This window comes from Rutidosis leptorrhynchoides, chromosome 2 (assembly GCF_046630445.1).
Source record: "Rutidosis leptorrhynchoides isolate AG116_Rl617_1_P2 chromosome 2, CSIRO_AGI_Rlap_v1, whole genome shotgun sequence".
In the NCBI taxonomy this organism is placed as follows: Eukaryota; Viridiplantae; Streptophyta; class Magnoliopsida; order Asterales; family Asteraceae; genus Rutidosis; species Rutidosis leptorrhynchoides.
In genome coordinates, this window is record NC_092334.1 from 409,931,552 (window position 1) to 409,943,531 (window position 11,980).

At 33.9% G+C, this 11,980-nt stretch overlaps 1 protein-coding gene across 1 annotated transcript; it reads left to right on the forward strand.

Annotated features, from left to right (window-relative positions):
- Window positions 1-8,568: 8,568 nt before the first annotated feature.
- Window positions 8,569-11,772, forward strand: LOC139892284 (cold-regulated protein 27-like). Its single transcript, XM_071875334.1, has 5 exons — window positions 8,569-8,788; window positions 9,627-9,821; window positions 9,929-10,172; window positions 10,777-10,883; window positions 11,303-11,772. Exons 1-5 carry the CDS (start codon window positions 8,678-8,680, stop codon window positions 11,366-11,368), a joined length of 723 nt encoding a protein of 240 aa, XP_071731435.1. The 5' UTR covers window positions 8,569-8,677; the 3' UTR covers window positions 11,369-11,772.
- Window positions 11,773-11,980: the final 208 nt, after the last annotated feature.

Sequence of the window (11,980 nt, forward strand, 5' to 3'; positions counted from 1 at the left end):
AAACCCTTGACTGCATTAACGCATAAAGGGAAGAAATTTGAATGGAAGGATGAACAAGAGAAAGCGTTTCAGTTATTGAAGAAAAAGTTAACTACGGCACCTATATTGTCATTACCTGAAGGGAATGATGATTTTGTGATTTATTGTGACGCCTCAAAGCAAGGTCTTGGTTGTGTATTAATGCAACGAACGAAAGTAATTGCTTATGTGTCTAGACAATTGAAGATTCACGAACAAAATTATACGACGCATGATTTGGAATTAGGCGCGGTTGTTTTTGCATTAAAGACTTGGAGGCACTACTTATATGGGGTCAAAAGTATTATATATACCGACCACAAAAGTCTTCAACACATATTTAATCAGAAACAACAGAATATGAGGCAGCGTAGGTGGATTGAATTGTTGAATGATTACGACTTTGAGATTCGTTACCACCCGGGGAAGGCAAATGTGGTAGCCGACGCCTTGAGCAGGAAGGACAGAGAACCCATTCGAGTAAAATCTATGAATATAATGATTCACAATAACCTTACTACTCAAATAAAGGAGGCGCAACAAGGAGTTTTAAAAGAGGGAAATTTAAAGGATGAAATACCCAAAGGATCGGAGAAGCATCTTAATATTCGGGAAGACGGAACCCGGTATAGGGCTGAAAGGATTTGGGTACCAAAATTTGGAGATATGAGAGAAATGGTACTTAGAGAAGCTCATAAAACCAGATACTCAATACATCCTGGAACGGGGAAGATGTACAAGGATCTCAAGAAACATTTTTGGTGGTCGGGTACGAAAGCCGATGTTGCTAAATACGTAGGAGAATGTTTGACGTGTTCTAAGGTCAAAGCTGAGCATCAGAAACCATCAGGTCTACTTCAACAACCCGAAATCCCGGAATGGAAATGGGAAAACATTACCATGGATTTCATCCCTAAATTGCCAAGGACTGCAAGTGGTTTTGATACTATTTGGGTAATAGTTGACCGTCTCACCAAATCAGCACACTTCCTGCCAATAAGAGAAGATGACAAGATGGAGAAGTTAGCACGACTGTATTTGAAGAAAGTCGTCTCCAGACATGGAATACCAATCTCTATTATCTCTGATAGGGATGGCAGATTTATTTCAAGATTCTGGCAGACATTACAGCAAGCATTAGGAACTCGTCTAGACATGAGTACTGCCTATCATCCACAAACTGAGGGGCAGAGCGAAAGGACGATACAAACGCTTGAAGACATGCTACGAGCATGTGTTAATGATTTCGGAAACAGTTGGGATCGACATCTACCGTTAGCAGAATTTTCCTACAACAACAGCTACCATTCAAGCATTGAGATGGCGCCGTTTGAAGGACTTTATGGTAGAAAGTGCAGGTCTCCGATTTGTTGGAGTGAAGTGGGGGATAGACAAATTACGGGTCCGGAGATAATACAAGAAACTACCGAGAAGATCATCCAAATTCAACAACGGTTGAAAACCGCCCAAAGTCGACAAAAGAGCTACGCTGACATTAAAAGAAAAGATATAGAATTTGAAATTGGAGAGATGGTCATGCTTAAAGTTGCACCTTGAAAAGGCGTTGTTCGATTTGGTAAACGAGGGAAATTAAATCCAAGGTATATTGGACTATTCAAGATTATTGATCGTGTCGGACCAGTAGCTTACCGACTTGAGTTACCTCAACAACTCGCGGCTGTACATAACACTTTTCACGTCTCGAATTTGAAGAAATGTTTTGCTAAAGAAGATCTCACTATTCCGTTAGATGAAATCCAAATCAACGAAAAACTTCAATTTATCGAAGAACCCATCGAAATAATGGTTCGTGAGGTTAAAAGACTTAAGCAAAACAAGATACCAATTGTAAAGGTTCGATGGAATGCTCGTAGAGGACCCGAGTTCACCTGGGAACGAGAAGATCAGATGAAGAAGAAATACCCGCATTTATTTCCAGAAGATACGTCAACACCTCCAACTGCTTAAAATTTCGGGACGAAATTTATTTAACGGGTAGGTACTGTAGTGACCCGAACTTTTCCATGTTTATATATATATTAAATGAAATTGTTATTTTACATGATTAAGTGTTTCCAACATGTTAAGCAATCAAACTTGTTAAGACTTGATTAATTGAAATAGGTTTCATATAGACAATTGACCACCCAAGTTGACCGGTGATTCACGAACGTTAAAACTTATAAAAACTATATGATGACATATATATGGTTATATATATAGTTAACATGATATTATGATAAGTAAACATATCATTAAGTATATTAACAATGAACTACATATGTAAAAACAAGACTACTAACTTAATGATTTTGAAACGAGACATATATGTAACGATTATCGTTGTAACGACAGTTAATGTATATATATCATATTAAGAGATATTCGTACATCATAATATCATGATAATATAATAATTTAAAATCTCTTTTGATATTATAAACATTGGGTTAACAACATTTAACAAGATCGTTAACCTAAAGGTTTCAAAACAACACTTACATGTAACGACTAACGATGACTTAACGACTCAGTTAAAATGTATATACATGTAGTGTTTTAATATGTATTCATACACTTTTGAAAGACTTCAAGACACTTATCAAAATACTTCTACTTAACAAAAATGCTTACAATTACATCCTCGTTATGTTTCATCAACAATTCTACTAGTATGCACCCCTATTTGTACTCGTACAATACACAGCTTTTAGATGCATGTACTATTGGTATATACAATCCAACGATCAGCTCTTAGCAGCCCATGTGTGTAACGACCAGAATTATCTGATCGTTCTATACTTATGAGATTAATATTTACATAAATTAAACCTTACCAACATGATAAGCAATCCAAACTGTTGAGACTTATATTTTTGAAAAGAGTTTTACACAACGTTTGACCGTCCAATTTGACCGATGATATCACGAACTATATAACACACGATAATTATACGATTATGTATATGTACATATCTATACATATTTAACATGATTTAAGGATGGTTTAACATTTTATTGCGAACTAACAACAATGAGTTATAAGTATACTTTGAGACCACTAACTTAAGTTTTCAAAACGATAACTATATGTAACGTTCTTTGACATATATACTTACAATCTATAATGTGTTGTGATTTATGTCACCAATATGATTTAAGTGTAATGGGATTAATTTGTAACCAAAATAATCTTGATAAATATCGAACAAGTTTGGGGAAGTGTGGAGTGCACACTTGTTTGAACTTATCTTGATTATGACGGGGGTTCGGGGGCAGCGCCCCCGATAAGCGGGGTCCAAGGGGTGGCAACCCCTGGCGGGGTCCAAGGGGCAGAGGGAATCTTATTTGTAAGCTAGCATACATTATTGGTAAGTTCTTTTACCGTATCATACCCATCATCTATACGTATTTACTATTGGTAAATACACATCAAATCAATATCCTTATCAGCCTTAGATCTGCCCTAGATAAGAGGGAATCTTATTTGTAAGCTAGCATACATTATTACTCAAAAATTCAACACAATAATTTGTCCTTGTTCCCTCAACAACCAGACTGTCCTATAAGTATCACCATCACCTTGGTTTTTCATTTCATTCTTACAACCATCTTTCTCTAACCAAAAACACACTCTTAGGAACTCTAAGTGTTCTTCACAATCTCAGCAAATACTCATGAAGAACTAGCTTCATGAACAACCTATAATCATTATAAGAAAGTTTGATCAAGATTATTTTCTATCTTTTCCAGTAGCTTTGTCCAAGTAACTTGAGGTAGTAACCTTATTCATAATCTTATTCGATTCATATTTATACAGCTATCTTATTTTGTGTTATAAAATTTTTAACAACAAGAACATAGTTTGAATGATTTCAAACCTGTTCGCAAACTAAATAGATCCTTCTAATTTGATTTTTAAAACACTTCAAAACCTGTAATATATCATATTATGACAAAATCGGATTAATCATATCTTGGCTAATTAACATAATATTTAATATATATTTACTTATGATTTGATTTTATATATTTCAGGACCACCCGTAAACAACACGAGAAGATTAATCATAAGACCTAATGATTGTACGCAACACGTCATCTGACAACACGGTACTTTATGTACGCAACACGTCATTTGACAACATGGTACCATGGGTCGAGATTAATTCTGATCAATACGAATACGATGGGGTCTTTATTTATTTTATTGAGCAACTAATTGTGGACCATTAACAACAGACTGCTAACTACGGACTAAGAAAATATTAAAAGTATTATAAGTATATATATATGTAACGATTACTTGAAAAGAAAATATGTTGATATATTATATATATGGTTAAGTTCGTGATATCTATCGGAGACCAAGTCGAGTTAAATACCTTCAAGGAAAAGGTGAGTATATAGTCCCACTTTTAAACTCTAAATATTTCGGGATGAGAATACATGCATTTTATGATTTACGTTATGGACACAAGTGATTAAAATTATATATTCTACGTTGAGTTGTACCACTGGCATATCTCCCTGTAACTTGGTAACTACTATTTACATGCGGTATTATAAACGCGAATCCTATTGATAGATCTATCGGGCCTGACAACCCCAACTGGACTGGACGACCAGTATTCAACGGTTGCACAGTACTTCGTTTTGGTGACTACACTTGGTACGGTGTAGTAAGATTTCATAATAAAGGGAATATGCGACGTTGATTAAATGTTAAGTATGGTTATTAAGTGCTCAACAACTTAGAATATTTTTATTAAAACGTTTATATATGAAATCTTGTGGTCTATATTTATAACGCTGCCGGCATTAAACCTATATCTCACCAACTTTATGTTGACGTTTTAAGCATGTTTATTCTCAGGTGATAACTAAAATCTTCCGCTGCAACATGTTGAATTTAAGCAAGATCTTGAGTATGCATCTTTGTGTCAAAAATAAAACTGCATATCGGAGGATTTGTAATGTAAAATATGTTGAAAGTCGTATTGTTATTATCACATGTAAAGTTTGTAAGTCTAAGATTATCGCTAAACGATAATCATTATTATCTTGTTTAAACCTTGTATTTGTAATAAAAGTTATGATTTGTATTGTAAAAACAAATGCAGTTTTTGAAAAACGTCGCATATAGAGGTCAATACCTCGCGATGAAATCATATGTTATTGTATTCGTCCTTATGGTTAAGGTCGGGTTATGACAATGTGAGTCACCTAATACATGTGGGAACCATCATTTGGCAACTAGCATGAAATATCTCATAAAATTACAAAAATATGAGTAATCATTCATGACTTATTTACATGAAAACAAAATTACATATCCTTTATATCTAATCCATACACCAACGACCAAAAACACCTACAAACACTTTCATTCTTCAATTTTCTTCATCTAATTGATCTCTCTCAAGTTCTATCTTCAAGTTCTAAGTGTTCTTCATAAATTCCAAAAGTTCTAGTTTCATAAAATCAAGAATACTTCCAAGATTGCAAGTTTACTTCCAAGTTTTCTAAATCCATTCCAAGTAATCATCCAAGATCAAGAAACCTTTGTTACTTACAGTAGGTTATCTTTCTAATACAAGGTAATAATCATATTCAAACTTTAATTCAATTTCTATAACTATAACAATCTTATTTCGAGTGGAAATCTTACTTGAAATTGTTTTCGTGTCATGATTCTGCTTCAAGAACTTTCAAGCCATCCAAGGATCCTTTGAAGCTAGATCTATTTTTCTCATTTCCAGTAGGTTTATCCAAGGAACTTGAGGTAGTAATGATGTTCATAACATCATTCGATTCATACATATAAAGCTATCTTATTCGAAGGTTTAAACTTGTAATCACTAGAACATAGTTTAGTTAATTCTAAACTTGTTCGCAAATAAAAGTTAATCCTTCTAACTTGACTTTTAAAATCAACTAAACACATGTTCTATATCTATATGATATGCTAACTTAATGATTTAAAACCTGGAAACACGAAAAACACCGTAAAACCAGATTTACGCCGTCGTAGTAACACCGCGGGCTGTTTTGGGTTAGTTAATTAAAAACTATGATAAACTTTGATTTAAAAGTTGTTATTCTGGGAAAATGATTTTTATTATGAACATGAAACTATATCCAAAAATTATGGTTAAACTCAAAGTGGAAGTATGTTTTCTAAAATGGTCATCTAGACGTCGTTCTTTCGACTGAAATGACTACCTTTACAAAAACGACTTGTAACTTATTTTTCCGACTATAAACCTATACTTAATCAACTTGTATTGTATATTATGTAATCTTGAGATACCATAGACACGTATACAATGTTTCGACCTATCATGTCGACACATCTATATATATTTCGGAACAACCATAGACACTCTATATGTGAATGTTGGAGTTAGCTATACAGGGTTGAGGTTGATTCCAAAATATATATAATTTGAGTTGTGATCAATACTGAGATACGTATACACTGGGTCGTGGATTGATTCAAGATAATATTTATCGATTTATTTCTGTACATCTAACTGTTGACAACTAGTTGTAGGTTACTAACGAGGACAGCTGACTTAATAAACTTAAAACATCAAAATATATTAAAAGTGTTGTAAATATATTTTGAACATACTTTGATATATATGTATATATTGTTATAGGTTCGTGAATCAACCAGTGGCCAAGTCTTACTTCCCGACGAAGTAAAAATCTGTGAAAGTGAGTTATAGTCCCACTTTTAAAATCTAATATTTTTGGGATGAGAATACATGCAGGTTTTATAAATGATTTACAAAATAGACACAAGTACGTGAAACTACATTCTATGGTTGAATTATCGAAATCGAATATGCCCCTTTTTATTAAGTCTGGTAATCTAAGAATTAGGGAACAGACACCCTAATTGACGTGAATCCTAAAGATAGATCTATTGGGCCCAACAAGCCCCATCCAAAGTACCGGATGCTTTAGTACTTCGAAATTTATATCATATCCGAAGGGTGTCCCGGAATGATGGGGATATTCTTATATATGCATCTTGTTAATGTCGGTTACTAGGTGTTCACCATATGAATGAATTTTATCTCTATGTATGAGATGTATATTGAAATATGAAATCTTGTGGTCTATTGTTACGATTTGATATATATAGGTTAAACCTATAACTCACCAACATTTTTGTTGACGTTTAAAGCATGTTTATTCTCAGGTGAATATTAAAAGCTTCCGCTGTTGCATACTAAAATAAGGACAAGATTTGGAGTCCATGTTTGTATGATATTGTGTAAAAACTGCATTTAAGAAACATATGTCGATGTAATATATTTCTATTGTAAACCATTATGTAATGGTCGTGTGTAAACAGTATATTTTAGATTATCATTATTTGATAATCTACATAATGCTTTTGAAACCTTTATTGATAAAATAAAGGTTATGGTTTTTTTAAAAATGAATGCAGTCTTTGAAAAACGTCTCATATAGAGGTCAAAACCTCGCAACGAAATCAATTAATATGGAACGTTTATAATCAATATGAACGGGACATTTCAGCATTGATGAAGGTGCGCTTGACGATTCGTCGACTCAGGTTCATGAGGATCAAGTCCTAGAAGATAACTTCATCGAGGTTCCTGTGTTAGATGTGGAGGAATCGGCTAAACAACATTCTGAGATTGTGCAGCCTGTTGGTATTTCCTCTTGCTTCTCATGACGAGCAAAGTGCTAAAGTTCGTCCATTGGAACCCCGTTCAAAGTATGGTAACTGGAAGGCAAAGAAGGATAAGGGCTCGTTTGTTCTTCGAGATGAAGACGAAGAGGACCAATCGGGTGACAACAAGAAGAGTTTCTTTCAAGGATTGGCGGATCGCGGCTTGATCCCTCCTTGTGCTTCGGGTTCGATTATCAATGGCAGCTCGACCAAGGTTAGCTCGTTCAATTTTAAATCTAGAAAAAGGCAAAGGATTGCACATTGACAAGGTTGATGGTGTGACCTCTCGTCCAGATGAAAGAAACAAAAATCGCTCTTCTCAAGCCGGTTAGCGGCTCCTTTTGTAGTATTTGTATGTTGTTAGATCATGTGGTGTAGCTTGTTGCTTTGCTATTATGGTAGTAGGTTTCGTTGGGCCCGGTTCAAGTTAGCGTTTTCTTAGGCCGGTCTAGTTTGGTTTTCTTTTCTCGAGTCCCACCCTTGTTCGATGTTGGTGTTTTGCTTGTATCGATTTGGGGTTCTTTCATCTTTCAATGAAGATCCTTTTATTTTAACAGTAATCGTTATTTTGCAAAAAAAAAAAAAAAAAAAAAAAAAAAATCAAAAAATCATGGTCGATAGAAAAAGGGGCCGGGCGATATTTTGGAAGCAATCACAAAATATCTGGTACACAGAAATAAAAATCAACGGCAGGAAAAATATCTGAACGCCGACGTGGACAAAATATGACGTGGATTCATGCTCATACCATAACACGTGTAAAAGTATATGACAGCTGGTAATTTATATTCATTCCCCCTCGCATCTCCTCTTGAACACACTTTATTTCGTTTCACTTTCTCACCCAAAAAATATCCAATCCAAATCTACAGTGATTTTTCTCTCTCAATTTTATTCAATTCTATACATCTTTATTTATTTATATTTAAATTATATTTGTAATATATGAAAGATATAGTCTATCCTCCGGTGGCCGTAACGGTGAAGGAAACGTGTTCCGTGACGTCACAGATGACCGACGAGGATTTTGTGGAGCAGGAAGAGAGTTCAATTATGGTATTAATTAAATTTATTCTGTAATTGATTATATATATACACATGTTATATGATGTTTGATTTGTGGTTTATAATTTCTACGATCTGTTAGGTTTAAAATATTAGGTTTGCATTAGTTTTATTTGATTTTGTTTGCTTTGATAATTATTATTGTTGTTGTGTTAATATTTTGTGTAGGAATGATATTTATTCCAATTCAAGATCTCTTGTAGTATGTCTGTATTAGAATTGGAGTATAATCACTTGCTAAACAAACTAATTGCGCTTTATATTTGCTTTAGTGTGTGAATGTGCTTTTACTTTTTAGGGTATGTGTTTGTTTTTGCCTTTTTTTAAAAGCAAAGATTAGATATCAGTTATTATACATATAGTAAAAAAAAAAAAAGTGTTTGCGATTGAATTTGTGTAGATCATAATGGTAGCACAAATTAAAGTCTTATTATGTACATATAATTTCGTATGGTATCCTAAATCTATAAAAGAATCATTGACTCTTAATTCAGCTGTAGTGTATCGATGTAAATGAACGAAAGAGTTTTTAGTTATGTCTATAGTTATATATGGATGGATAGCAGTTATTTAGTTAATGTTAGGGCTGCATTTCTATTTACATCTAGTTCTGTAAACTTTGTAAACTTTGATCTGGTGTGTGGCACGTTTGTTTCTGGTGTGCTCTTCAGCACTTTCACATGTGCTTTTAATCTCAATATTCTAAATTAATGAGCGTTTGTACTGATATGTTTTGATTTTGTTGCACAAATTTTTGTTCTCTTATTTTTCATTCTGTATGTGTATTCAGTGTTTTCTCATATGCTATGCTTGCTAAAACTTGTATCAGGTATCCCAGAAAAAAGACTCATCAGAATGGACTAATGAAAAACATAGTTTATATCTAAAATCGATCGAAGCATCATTTGTTGAACAGTTATATAACTCTTTTGATGTGCAAAGTTGTCAAACACAAAAAACGTCTTCCTCGGATGCAATTTCATCTTGGAGAAACCATCCCAAATCTTGTATCCCTTCTGGCCAGGTTTAAAACCCAAATCACTTGGCAATATTTACCAGTCTATCTATTTGTACGTCTCATCGAACGCTCTTATACTTAATTATACCCTTCTGATGCATTTTATTTGTCAGTTTAAGGTTCTTCAAGGTGGCTGTTGGTCAAAGAAAAGCTTCAAAAGAGAGAATTCACATATGAAAGATACAGACAGACCACATGTTTCTCCTGGCAATACATGGATCCAGCATTTCACAAATGGAAATAGGCATGTAACTATACCTTTATCGTCAGTCCATGAAAGGCTACCATCAACTGCCACGTCAGCGTATCCTGTATCTGACTCACAGTTGCGTGAAGAGCCTGGTTGTGCTAACACAGGTACGTCTAAAGTACTGTCTTCAGTATGCATCCTTTTTAAATTAGGGTTAAGGCTACTCAAGGGCGATATACTTTTCATTTTGTTCCGATGTAGTCCATATATCCAAAAAAAAATACTATTATAGTCCATAAACTTTTAAAAAGTGTATCGATGTAGTCCATAAGGTAACCTGTTACCGGTTAAACAGGTCACCTTTTGTTTACATCGATACACTTTTGAAAGTTTATGGCCTACATCGATACACTTTTTGAAAGTATGTGAACTACATTAGTACTTTTTTTTGGGTATATGTACTACATCGGGACAAAAAAAAAATTACTTTTTTGAAGATCAACGGTTTAAAATCGATCAACCTTATTTATCAGGTCAATGGACTATATCGATACATTCTTTTAAAGTTTATGGACTATAATAGTATTTTTTTGGGTATATGGACTATATCGGGACAAAATGAAAAGTATATGGCCCTTGAGTAGCCTTAACCCTTTAAATTATATTGCCATCGCATGCTGTATTTTGTGCACATTATTATGTAAATATGTGTTGATAGATTGTTAGTAGCATTATCTGATTCATACTTGTCACTTAATTTGTTTACTGCAGAGGTAACAGATCAAAATTTTGTTGAAGACACGGCGGATAAGGGAAAGAGACAGTCAAGCCGAAAAAGGTTGCGAACTTCTGTAATTGCTCACTCGGACAACGATCAGGTAACTTGAAAATCCGATGTGCTGTTTTTAAACTCATATCTAGAGGTGGAAAGTGTTTATTTTGACCAATTTACTTGGAATAAGTTGATTTGGGTAAATTGTAAAGAATTAGCTGAAATGAAAATCGGTGATATTGGTCCAACCGGGTTGATCGTTTGCCCAAAGCATATTTTTTACCGCAGGATATCTTTTAAATAAATCTATAAAAGATTGGAATATCATTGCATGAATGTCAATTTTGACATGCTAGGTTTTTGTAAGAAATGTAAGAGTTTATGGGCAAAAAGCTTTTCAGGGTGAACCCAGCCTGACCTGTACAAATATTAGGTGATCTGACCCTGTACCTAGCCTGCCCATTTTACCACCTTTATCATATCATTTTCAAGTCGCTCATTTTGTTATTTTTATTTTTTTGACAGGTGGTTCCTTTTTCCACTTCTGATGCAACTGAAATTGGCAATAGTTATGTTTCTTCAAAGAAGTAAGGTCGTGTTGGTATTTGTAATAAAATAGCACCAAGTGAGTTGCTCTATAAGACGATTTATGACCCATGCAAGTCTTGAAGACTTGGTAGTGCGGAAATGTGTTTGCGACTCCAAGTGTATTAATGTTGCTGAAAACATACAGTGAAGTTGTACATGACATAATGATGAGAAAGATAAGGGATATTTCAACAGAAGGATGTTCTACTTGTTCTTTGAAAATTAGGATAGTTTGGTTGATCAACGATCATTATATTGCTAGAATCATATAGTTAATTGGTAGGACGAGTATTCGTTCTTGTTTTTTTGTTCATTCATTATTAGTAGCTGCTTAAACTAATATTTAATGATATTGGTTGTAATCTAAAAGAATTTTAAAAATAATCTTACTCTACGCCGTGTTTACACTTTAACATTATAGATTGTATTATGTCACAATATATACTCAACATCATCAGTGAAGAATACAAAAAGTTTACAAATTTGTTAGAATTGCCTTACAAATGGTTTAAGTGGTTTTTTCAAATAACAAATCAAAAGTTATTTCTTAATTCGAAGACCTGCTATATGTAGGCATGGCAAAAAATACGTACCCGCCTGAAACCCTGAAACTCT

Excerpts from the sequence above, each read along its gene's own strand:
- LOC139892284 (XM_071875334.1), top strand. The coding sequence starts at position 8,678 with ATGAAAGATATAGTCTATCCTCCGGTGGCCGTAACGGTGAAGGAAACG. Across the intron at positions 9,822-9,928 it reads CTTGTATCCCTTCTGGCCAG|TTTAAGGTTCTTCAAGGTGG; the intron begins GTTTAAAACCCA and ends TTTATTTGTCAG. Across the intron at positions 10,884-11,302 it reads CTCACTCGGACAACGATCAG|GTGGTTCCTTTTTCCACTTC; the intron begins GTAACTTGAAAA and ends TTTTTTTGACAG.